The sequence below is a fragment of the Polistes fuscatus genome, unplaced genomic scaffold (genome assembly GCF_010416935.1).
Source record: "Polistes fuscatus isolate 324 unplaced genomic scaffold, CU_Pfus_HIC Scaffold1, whole genome shotgun sequence".
Taxonomy (NCBI): Eukaryota; Metazoa; Arthropoda; class Insecta; order Hymenoptera; family Vespidae; genus Polistes; species Polistes fuscatus.
In genome coordinates this window covers 17,678,057-17,690,871 of record NW_025112997.1, presented here as the reverse complement: position 1 = coordinate 17,690,871, position 12,815 = coordinate 17,678,057, and the positions used below count along the sequence as shown (strand labels likewise).

Below are 12,815 nucleotides of genomic sequence, written 5' to 3'. Positions count from 1 at the left end.
GGTTTCCGATGATCTCGTTAATACTTACACTTATGGAAAATGAAAGAAACCAAATCTTTGTAATTTCGGAACTTTCATTGTCCAGCCCGCGTTCTCGAATGTCGGTAAAGGGCAGGTAAGGTCGGTAACACGAGAAAGATCTCAGGGTGGTCGTTATTATAATAAAGCCCGAAAATGATACAACGTCTTGGCCAGACAGGCTCTCGTTTTCTTTATTTATGTTAATGCGAAGCTCCTGTATGGATAACACAAGAGCCAAGTATATGTCCGACATTATATCGCACAGTATACGCGTTTACACGCTGCAAATAATTATTCATATATTACGTACGCACGTACGTAAGTACGTAGAGTCGGCCAACAGGTAGTTGTAACTTTAAACCAACCAACAGAAAGCGGCGTAAAAAAGATCCCCTCGTTCTACTTTTCTGATGTAGTTATCGTCATACTTTACGAACATGACTCGTTTAAAATATCCATAATATTTCCAGAATATTATTACGAAAATATTGAAAATATCGAACGAGTGTAAAATAAGAAATTTTGAAGAAACGTAAAACTAGACGAATACGATTTGAAACTACGATCCGAATAATTGTTACTTTCTTCGGTGACTTAAACAAATGTTTTATACAATGAAATAAAAATGAGAAATTGAATAATTCTGCGAATAGGAACGAGAGCAAAGGTACGCGTCGATGGATAAAGCAAGCAAGAACTTTATTTTTTTTTCTATTGAAATAAGAGTAAGTGAAGGTTGAAAGAATATGTAGGAGGGTAAACGAGAGGGACGAACTGAAAAAGATCATTTAGAAGAATGCAATGGTGGTAGATCGGTTGGCTCGTCGCTGGTATTCGCTCCCCAATGGCTCGACTTGAAGTGATCCGTGCAACACAGGTATGTATGGCTTTTCTATGGGGTCTGGCTACTGGCGAAAGACCCAGTCACTGGTCATTGTTCGCGTCGTGTACAATACATTCTCGATACCATGTAGATTGCATTCACCGGCCAACGTATACCTTCGCTCGAAGGAAGAATCTTTTTTTTAAAAAAAAAAAGAGAAAAAGAGAGAAAAAAAATAAAGAAACTAAGAGGAGAATAGCTCGTAACTAGACTCGATATACAACTCGTCTTCTTTCGTATCATCACCCTATCTGTTCTACCCTATTTATCTGACAAAAAAGAAAAATATAAAATCAAAAAGAAAAAAAAGTGTTTTATATTCGTCGTATCAAATTCTCAGTCAGCATCGCGAGATTTTGTTTCTTTTTACATCAGAACTTTTACAAAACGTAACTTATCTAACAAAGCTGAATCTAAATTTTGTATACCAGGTGATACACGAACTATCGTTGTAAAGCTGCTCGATTGGTCTCGCTCTAATCTTCTGATAATCATTCAAACATTCGAATAAGATTTAAGCATTTTATATATAAATATATATATATGTATGTTAAATTGTATAATTTAGTTAATTTAATAAAAAATCGATAAAGTAATCTATCAATGGAGACCGAATATCTAATGCAAATGAGATGATATGTGATATAAAAAAATGTATAATACAAATGTATAATACCTGTAATAGGAACACATTTAAACGCGTCTGATCGGAAGCAGAGAAGAATGACGACTGAGAAGGGAAGAGGTGAGCAGAGGTTACACTCATCGAAACATCGGTTTCTCGGTCGTTTAATGTTTTGTTTATACGTATGTTACCCCTCGGGCGATGAAAGCATTCGATTATTGTCGTTATTACTCTTTTCAAAATCTCTTTGTCGAACTTGTAATACACATTGATCAGTTAACAGTTTTTTTGTATTTACTGTTAGTGTTTTTCGAACGGCGATTAAATTTTAATTTCATATATGTAATAATATGATGTGTGTTGCATATAGAAAATGATCGTAAACAAAAAAAAGGAAGATAAAAAGAGAAAAGTAAATCGCGCACATGTTGAAGCTTTTAGACTGGTAATACCCTTGTGACCCTTTCACGCTAAAAGACTTTGTAAAGTAAAAAAGAAAAGAAAAGGAAGACGTGGATATAAATCGCTAAAGCATAGCGTGCGCAATAAAAAAAAACCCACGTTGGGGAGCGTGCGAAGATATGAGAATTGTCGACGAGTCTTTCTTTTCTCATAATAGGATTAGCAAAATAAAAAAAAGAAAAAGAAGCTTACCATTAGATTAATTTATGCGTTGACTTTTCGGCCTTTAAACTTTTGGGTGATGATTGAGAGCATAAGAATGACGTATGGCATATACATTTATCTAGTTACGTTTTAAAACTAAACAATTATATTTTGTAATTTTTGTAATTTTCTTATTTATCAAATTGTAGAAATTTGTTAAATGACATGTTATGCGAAAGGGAAGAAGGATGGATGGTATTTAAAAAGAAAGAAAAATGATACTGTTATCATTCCAGTCACGGATCGAATCAAAATCGATTAATCGCATCGGTCGTGGCTCGCGTTTGCTCGTAATTTCACGCGCATTTTTACGTTCTACACATTGCGAGTCGAAGGAGCGAACGAAAGCTCTCTTTGGACGGTACGAAGCTTTGGCTGGTCGGAAAAAAAATGGCTAGCAAAAAATGTTCGACATGTGCTGCGACATCGGCGTTGCCAAGCGTTTCGATCCATCTCGCATGAGCTGTAAAATACTCTCTCCTTTTAATCTTATCCAAAAGAAAGAGGAAGAAGAAGAAGAAGAAGAAGAGGAGGAGGAGGATGAGGACTATCTCCTGCCGCATATAAAAGCAACTTCGCGTGCGGCTTTGTTTTGCCAAAACAGTATGAGAGTTTGATAAAAAAAAACGACCGCCTCTCGAGAAATGTGCCGTTTTCAGAGTATACGGGAGGAGTAGAAAAATTACCCATAAGTGTATTCCTCTTTGAAATTAGTGCTTAGGTATTCGTGGGAAAGTTTTATCTACATAGAACGTCATCTATATATATAAAAGGAATACACATATATCTATATACAAGGAATATTTAAACAACGAACGGTAAGAACTTTTAATGAATTTTTTCTAACGAGATACGTCATGCTTCGTTTGAACTTCCCCTCGAGGAAATTTATCGAAATAAAAATAAATCCGAAAGAATTTGACAAGTATGATAGATGAGAGCACACGTTGTTGCATCGATAATTATTCTACCTGACATATTTAAAATATTAGAATACAAGACGAGATTCGCGAAAAATAAAAAGAGAAAAAAAGAATAACAACGCGAGAATATCGTGTTCTCGTTGCATGTGCCTTGGCCGTTACGGTATTCCTTAACCACAATTCTCTTGATGATGCTGCTGCTATGAACCCAGTACGACGGTATACGCGTTACCACTTCTTATTGCACTTCCATCTTGGCGGCTTTCCCACACCAAGACGACTACCAGAGTGTAACATTATATCCTCGGTAGAGCGCTATGGTGGTTCTCTTTCGCCATGATGACAAACTCGTATCTCCTACACACGCTCCTGTTCCCGCTCTTCGACATATTCTGCATGGGTGGTCGCAATTTCTCTCTCTCTCTCTCTATCTATCTTCCTCAGAACCAAGCAAGATTCTCGTCGTTACAATACTTTTAAATTGGAACATCAAGGACGTGGCTGTATCTACGATCTTTCATTCGAAGTAACATGGTCCATATATACGAGTTTGATTTCTGCAAGTGCAAGAGGTGCGGCGGATAAACTAATTGTAAGAAAATTCCATCCAGCCCTGCCCTATTCTAATCGAACAAACAAACTCATCCGTAAAACCAACATACCCATGTCTAATGTTCTCTATTCGAGCAAAATGTATTTCAACGTCATCCTCCTCTCAACAATTTCAACCTAGGACACGTCGGTTGATTTTACAAGATCTCAAAGTAACGTAATTCCGTATTTCCTGCAAAAAAAGACACAATCGGAAACGTCGTAAAAGCGCGACGCAGTCTCACCGCAAGGTGCATGCAAACTACGCGACGCCATCTTCCCCACCTTCTTTTGTGTTCCGCGAAGGCGAGTTTCAAGTTCAGTGCCACCACCTACAAATACAGAGGAGTCCTCGTAGTATTTTCTCCAACTCCGAGTTGAAGATAGTACAGGTTGATGCAACTATTTACCTGAACGTTCTCTCTCCCTCTCTCCCTCTCCCTCTCTCTATCTTTCTCGCTCTTTCAGTCATTCTTTGAAATAGCCAGCAGCTCGAATCTCCGCCCCTCTCCAGATCCTTTCATCGTTCTTATACCCCCTGCCTCGAAATTCTAGTGGCGAGTCTTTACAATACCCTACGCTTTGATATATTCTTTCTCTTTCGTGGGCATCCTTCATGGACGAGCCATTTTCCTCGCGCATACGGCGTGTCGAACGGCCGACCGACTCGAGGACTTCGTTCGTTCTTACCACGTCTCTGTGTTAGTATATTTTGCGAGGGCGGACTTTACAGACGAGCCATGTGGCAAGCGTTTTTTCCCTATTCTCCTTTAAGCTAGAGAAAGATGATGCGACGTCGCACGAGAAAAAGAGAGAGAGAGAGAGCGAGAAAGTGTAAGGAACTCTTCATTGTCACGCTGCTAACGTATGTTCTCCAGGTGACTCGGAAACAAATCGTTTTTACGCGTTTTGGAAATATTATTAAGATTCAAAATTGAACAAGATAATCGATTAAATTTTTATTCGGTTTGTTAATAATATCATCTACTCGTTCGAAAGGTTGGGTCGATTTCTCAACGAAATTTGCGATGGAGAAGTTTTTAATGTTACGATAGAGAAAAAAGAACGTGCGAGTTAGAGAGTAACCCCCATAAACAGAGATTCTCGGAAGATTTATCCCGTAAGGCGATCGATGGCCTCGAAGAAGGTGGATTCGTCGAGATGTTAGGTGGATAGGCACACAGGAATGGGAACTGGAGTTCACTTGTTCTTCCAGTCTGCTTGATGGTGTTCACGACGAGTCGAAGATGAAGACGACGGCTGGACATTCACCTTTGCTCGCGACGCTGGACTCAGGATTCGACGAGGTTTACTTCGGAAGAGTCTCATCGTTGAGTCCCTGGAGACATATCTGGACTGTTTTCTCGAAGACTGGTTGCCCCATTTGGTAACGAAGGGAGCCATCTTTGCAAACTCGATACAAGCTTCTCTCTCTCTTTCTCTCTCTCGTATAGGAACGAGCCGTAAAGATGGACGAATGTGTCTCGTTTCTCGCTTCTTTTGCTTATACACGTACACGTAGCGCGATTTATTTCGCGCTTCTCCTTGTCCATACAGGAATACGTTACCTTAAACGGGTTCACAGAAATCTTTCGCTTACGTTGATGAACCATTCTCAGGGAGTTTGAATTTCTATCGAAAGTAACCTTTTTCTCTTTCATTCTTTTCGATAATTTTAAAACGAATCGTAAAAAGAAAAGAAAAGAAAAAGATTAACGACAATCAGGCGCGTTAAAGATGTTCATCTTAAATTTACTCTACAGTATACGTAGAAGATGCGGTCGTCTTCGCAGATCAACCAACCGGCACTGCATTTTATTTTCCCGAGAATGACAAAGGTAAACGAAAAGAAACGATACTACCGGTGCCGCCGTGTTGGAAGTAAAAATATCACGACAATGTTGCAGGTTACTTACGTATAGCTTGTGGAAAGGAAACCTTGTGGAAAGGGTGGTGGTAGACTCGAGATCGTTCTTGCTACTTCTTCGTGGGACGCGAAGTTTCGTAAGAAGAAGTATAGACCACGGAAGAAACATCGTGGCAGAAGTGTAAGAGCAGAACAGAAAAATAAAGAAAGAAAGAAAGAAGAAAAGAGAAAGAAAGAGAGGAAGAGAGAGAGAGAGAGAGGGAAAGGAGGGATGAGGGAGGAGGAGGAGGACCGTCTCGAGGTCTCGTAGCATGCAATCTTCGCCCATTGAAGACGCGCTGGGAAACTGCACGGTTATTATGCCTCAATGGAAGAGGACTCGGGATGCGCAGGGCTCGGGCGGGTAAGAATGTCGAAGGTAGCAAAGGATGGACGTAAAACGTACGCGGTATTCCAAGCTAGAGGGAGGTTCCTGTTCCGTAACCGCGGCACGCAACCCAACACAACCAAGTCCCTATCTCTCTGGCACATGCTGTTAGAAAGAGAAAAATATTCCGTGAGCTAGAGTGAACGAGAGACAACCCGAAAACTTCGAAAATCTTTTTTTCCTTTTTTTTTTTTTTCTAACTTTATCGCCATTTTACGATATTTCACGGTGTTTCTTCTCTTTTGTCTCTTCTATTAAACTCACTTGACCAGTCGCGTGGTCTTTTCCTCTTCCACGACGTTCATTAACTGTATTGTCAGGAAATTCTTTCTCGAGATATATCCGAGTTTTCTAACATAAACGATTATAGCAAGACGATATCTCGTATAGAGTTCTATACGTTCATTTCAATAATCTTTCAATGTTTATGTTCTTTTTTTTTAATTATTTTTTTTTAAATCTGATTTACGATTGGATCAATTTCAATTCATACGATTAGGATATATTTTGAGAGATTGTTCCTCTTTTATAAATATATATGTATTACTGCGAGTAGGATCCCGACAACTTGATTATCGAAGCGACTGGAACGCCTCCATTTAGAGGCCGCGTATCGTATGAGCCGCGTACAAAACGTGCTTGATAAGAATTAAGTATTCGTAGTCAACGCAAGACGAGCATTTAAAGAACGGCCACGTCACGCGAGAACAAGAGAAATAAAAAGAGAAAGAAAGAGAGAGAGAGAGAGAGAGAGGGAGAGAGAGAGATCTTTCCGTGAAAAACGATAAGCGTCGAATTGCTGTAGATTTCATCGGCTTCGAATAACGATAAATTTTTTTTATCGCACCAATCTATGTTTTCATAATCTTGTACTTTTTTTCGATAATTCTTGATAAAGAAAGAACGTATGTATCTATTTTTCAGGTTGATCGTGCAATAATTTAAAACTTTAATAAGACTTTTGATAATTTTGTCTTTCTTTCCGTTCGCAAAATAAAAAGAAATCTTACGGCTCGTTAATTTCAGTAGAATCAACGTCACACGACACACGGTAGGGCACGTTTAAGGCAAAAGCCGAGACGAATCGGGCACGAGGAGCGAGCCTGGCTGGCTGAGAAGTTGTGCGTTAGCTAGATCTTCGGTTCGCGAATCCTTTTGGCGTTTACCGTGTAATTTGATCGATTTCTTCTGATGCATTCCTGCCAAGTAAGACGACGTCTTACTGCGAGCAAGAAATATCATCGCGGCATTGAATTCCGGGCCAATACGAGCGCACCCCTCATCAACCTCAATTAAACTCCACCATCTCGCACTTATGCTCACTTCGCACCCGAGGCGCTCCGAGTGCTGCTGGTGTTAAGTCACTACGTATTATTGGCCGAGCGAGTAAACTTCGTTCGAGACGACCGAAAAAGTCTAACTTATCGCGAGTTTACTTTCCACGCCGAATCGAATTCGCCTAATTGCATTGTCGATCAATCTACTACTCTAGCTTCTATCGGAGTAACATATTGCGAAAGCATTGGAAAGCATTAGGTTTGTCTTTGGTAATTACCGAGATCGCCTTTTACGATGTAACAATACTATCAAATTCATGATCGCTTGATTTTCACGATTAGGAAAAGTTTATATCTCGTAGTTAAACCAAGAAAAGACCACGTTCCCACCTTCTTCTCTTTGTTCATAGTTTGCGCTATTACAATTCTTCCAACGTTTTCTTTTTCACGCGGATAAACGACCAACGTAAAGATCTCCGCTCTCTCTCTCTCGCTCTCTCTCTCTCTCTCTCTTTCCTTTTCTCTTTCTCTTCTTTGCTCTATAGTCTCAACAAGGAGAGGGAGAGAACACAAATCCTTTCCTGCTAGACTGACCCTCGATGTGTGACCATGCTCCTTGAGAAGAAGACACGATTTAATTCGACTATGATTTCTACGATTCAAATCTCCCGCCAGACATGTCTTTGAATATCTTGACCAGGATTATGCATCATCTCGTACTAGTCTCGCGACGACCATTGAACTTCAATACTTTTCAGCACGATCATAAAGCCGACTTCTACTCGAGAGATCAGATTTGTATATTCTTTCACGGTGAATTGAAAGAATGATATTTTTCGAACTTGGTACCAGCCTAGAACGTACATTTCTCACCTTAAGAAGGCTTCGGCGATTGGACGAAAACCGCAAATTCCTTCGTAAGGATCGAATAACTCGATTCATGGATTTAATCGGTCTTCGTTGCGCTCTTCATTCCTTTAATCTTACGAAAAAGAATTTCGAAATATAGTCTCTCTTTGTATATTTTCCTAACAAGTAAAATAAAACAATCCGATCGCGAAACGTAAAACTTCTTAAAATAGATGTTAATCGGTCGTTATTGCATAATGATTCATTACTTACATGATCTCAATCGAAAGGAATACCAGAACGAATCGAAAACGTTTTAGGTAAAATCAGTAAAATCTAAATCGTCGTGAGTCATCGACACGTGAACGAGTAAGCGAGCGAGCGAACGCAGCTGCAGCCTCGTAGTATCATGCTAAATGATTATCACTTAACACGAGCAACTAGTTAGGCACGCGCAACGAGAGATTCTCTTTAACGAAAGAGAGGAAGAATATTCGCGCCTAACGAGCCAAGTCGTTCGATTTAAATCTATTTCAGTTCTTACAGCTTAGAAATTCTATTCCAACTTCTTTCCTTTTGCCATACACATGCTTACGAAATAATTCGCATCGAAGGACCTAAATTGCATACCACGTTATTTTCTCATAGGAAAATTTGACGACTATAGACAATTTCGGTGTTAATCTAATGTTATTTAAAAAAAAAAAAACAATTAATTATATTTCATCGTATCTACGAATTAATAGGGAATTCGAGTCAATCCGCGAGTTAGTAATTTAGAAGCACGTGAATACCCAGTGGCGGTCCAATACCTCGCGTTATAAGGTCGGGCTAATCGTGAAATGTCGGTGATACACAATTGGCTTTTTGTGCGGTCTTAGATTCGGCGGGTGTATCATTTCATTAATCCATTAAACAATTACGACTAAGCACGGTACAAACACTTGTACGACACATACACCTACTTTATATAGGCTCGTGTCCATAACCATTTGTGAATGCGTTCCTTGTAATTGGCTCTGCTTGCTTCCGACGTTATTCCGACACGTGGTTTCGAAGTCTGCGCTCCGATGGTATTAATTTAAAATCCAGTCTAGATATTTTTTCTCTCTACTATCGTACGTACAAACTCTTCTCCTTCGATAGTTTCTCACGAAATTCATATATTTCGAATCGTCGAAAAGAAGAAAAACAAAAGATTAGGAAAAATGTGCGTCTCGTCGAGAGACGGCTGAAGATACATAGACGAATTAAATTGTGGTCAATGCACGAGGTGAATGCATTGTCGCTCGACCCTGATTGCTGCTAGCTGTCGTCGTACTGGCAGAGATAACTCAATTGCTGAACATCCAATCTTACTAAAGTTCCTTCGAGATAAGTCAACGTTAACTTTCAAAGATCGGTTTACTTATTGTTAGTATCGTAGAATAAGCAATCAATCAAAGATAAAATAAGAATTACAAATACTTTGAAAATAATATCTCGTTTATAATGAAATCCCGTATGGATCTATTTTCTTAACGACGAAGAAATCCCTTGGTAACGTTCGTCATGTAAGACGATTCGCGGGTCGATGCGTCATTGCTCGCGATCGTACTCATCGGGATCGGTTCAAGTGGTGTTGACCCGAGCTCGTTCCCTTTACATTCTAGCGACTAGTTACCGATTCGTGGGAACGTTACCAACTAATTCTATATTAAAATCATCTTCGAGAAAAGATCACTGTAGATTTTCAAAACTAGCCGATTTTTCGATTTCTTTCAGTCTCGCAATGAAATCTTTGCAATATGTGCTTACAATTATTTGACCCTACGAAGAGATTTAGTACTAGCAACTATCGATTGGTATATTTTAACGATCGAAACAAATACCACAAGATTCTCGATAGAAACTTGCCAGAAGACTTCGATTCGAGCGTTTATTTTATGCTTCGTTGGTTAACGTTCCTCTATGCCCTTCTTTCTTACGGTAAAGAGAGAGAAAGGAATAGAAGAGAAGAGAGCAAAGTAGACGTCGTTGACTTGGAGAACGCGAGGGAACGCGTTCTTGCTTTTTCTTCCTTCGTTCGACGTAGAGAGACTGCTTCACCGTGGCGGTTTTTAAACGCGTTCGATACCCTCGACAAGAATTCAACGAGAAATCTTTCGTATAATCTTTTATACCATCGCTGCCGCGTAAACTCCCTTTCCCTCTCTCCCTCGTTCTCTTCCTTTTTCTTTCCGTTTTTTCTTTTTTTTCTTCAAATCTTTTTTTTTCTCTCCCTTATTAGTTCGCGCATTTTTGCGGCCACTCGATTCGATTTTCTTCTCTTACCGTGAGATTCTTTTCTCCTACGAGTCGACAAGAAAGGAATTCGATACCTCGAGATGATCCCGCCACGAGGATCACTAGTTTCTCTCGGATTTCTATGGGATATCCGAACGACTCAACGAACGTTTATAAATCACGGTACGATGCAAAAACTATGAGAAAACGATGTTAAATAACGGGACGTCATAATTATCTATGTACGTAGACATTCGTGGGATTGACTTGATCGCGATCCTCGTAAGAACGAAGTTTTCGGCTCGAAGACGCTCGACGATAACTCGAGCAGTCACCGTAAGAAACAACTCTATCGTCGCTTTATCAAAAGTTCCACCGAGACATGTCGTACTATTGGCCTGGATTCTCGTGCGAGTGCTCTGGCCAAACCGATCTTATTAAGGCCTAATTAGTCGTTTAACAAGGTATATTTAACTCATGGTGTGCGTACGTTATATTCACATAAGAGAAAGAGAGAGAGAGAGAGAGAAGGACGAGAGAAAAGGGGAGGACGCCGTTAAGTTTTCGGTATAAAAATAAATAAGCCGTATTCTCGTTCCCTCGAGTCAATCCGCGCCATTTAGCGGCATAATCGGACTACCCTTTTATCTTTTATCGAGCAAGCCAAACGTGGAGAGCTCGTATCAATGTGAAATACGTATATACAACTAATCCATGGAATTTGTTTATTAGATCGTTGATAAGATCAATGTGAAACGCAAGTAAAACACCTGATACGTGCGCGATGCGTGTATGCGTGTGTACGTGTACGCGCGATTATCATTTATTATTTATTATATACTAATTACAGTATATACATAGAAGTAGCAACGGATGACGTATTGATTGAAACTTGATTATATATTTTGAATTATTATGGCAGTTAGCGAATGTCAATAGGTTTTAAAGAATAACATAGAAAATGATAGAGGAAGATTTAAATCGATAGGTAAAAGTTATTTTTGTTATTAAAAAGAAAAGAAAAGAAAATAAAGGAAAAGAAGGGCTTTTGAAACTGTCATCTGTAGGTGAAATAGAAGTCGGTAAATCTCTTTAGAAAAGAGAGTTCTCTGACAATGCCAGACAGCTTATGCCTGAACCTTTCGTTGGACAGTGGGAGGGATACCAAAACGGTACAGCACCTGCTCAGTAATGTTTGCTATTCCTTATATTCTCCTTTCTTGGAATAACGAGCAAGAAACCGAAACTTTAAAGACACATTTATTATGTATCCAAAAGGCCCAATAAAAATTTTTATAATCTCTCTTGTTACCTCTTTATCGATACTTAAAACGTACGCGACGAACATAAACCGAGCATGGAATGAGAAGAATTTCTGTTACACATTCCGATCGTTATTTCGTATCTTTTGTGTGGTCAGGCTCGTAGGCAAGAAAATTATTTGACTTTTTTCATTGGTTTAACAAAAGTACTGTTGTTTTCATTTCGTACGGTGAGACGACAGAAAAGATAAAAAAGGAAGACGATAGATGGTCTCGAACTCACCTCTTTCCTCGGTGACGTCGGCTTGATCGGAGTGGATCAGCATAAAGGAAACGTAGAGGACGAGGATAGTGCCCAGTCCCATGTTTAATCCTGTATCCAGAGCGAGGGCGTAAAGGGGAAGGGACGCTGCTCCTTCACGAAGATCCTCGCATGTCGACTACTACACAAACACCGCACATGTAGTCGTTACTACACTCCCGTAATATATACACAACAACGCAACTCTTGCGTTTTTTCGAAGAACCAAATCTTCACGAAGGTTAACGAATATACGTAAATACATCGACCTATCTTTTTATATTTATCCGTATATTTGGAATTTTTCTCGCGGCAAGACGGTACTTGCTCGATGCGCTTGATTTCAAAATTCGCGCTCTTTTCTTCCACCTTGTTCCTTCGTTCGTCCTTGTCCCAACATTCCTCGTATTTTTTTCTCGACGACAAATAAAACGATGGATCTCGTTTTCCCTTCGTTTATTTCATTTTCGACACTCGTAAAACACCAAGAATTCACTATCGAGTACGTTTATATTTGTGCACGTGTAAATACGTGAATAAGTGAAGGAACCACTTTCACGGAATAAATGTTCGACGACAATTTAGATTTTGATTGGCGATTTAACTGTACGAATTTCGATAGAAAAGATTAAAAGTAGACGAGACGTAGACGTAGAGAAGAAAGAGACGCGTTTCGAACGGTTGGCAAGGTGTCCCAGCGATCGACCACCTTGTCGACAGTCTTAGCGTCAGGGGCAACTGCTCTTACTCCCACGCTAGCCGACTCAAGAATACGCGCGCCTTGTCAAAGACCAGCGAGGTTTTGCTTGTAACGCGACAGGCGGCGCCACCGGCGGGGCCGATCAACGACGCCGTTGA

The 12,815-nt window shown here is 39.8% G+C and overlaps 1 protein-coding gene across 1 annotated transcript in view; it reads right to left on the bottom strand.

Annotated features, from left to right (window-relative positions):
- LOC122521157 (epidermal growth factor receptor) overlaps positions 1-12,715 on the bottom strand; it is a 110,192-nt gene extending 97,477 nt beyond the window's left edge. The window contains exon 1 of the mRNA XM_043641656.1: positions 11,940-12,715. Coding sequence (XP_043497591.1) covers positions 11,940-12,021 — 82 coding nt within the window. The 5' untranslated portion in view covers positions 12,022-12,715. The remainder of the gene's footprint in view (positions 1-11,939) is intronic.
- Between the last annotated feature and the right edge of the window lie 100 nt (positions 12,716-12,815).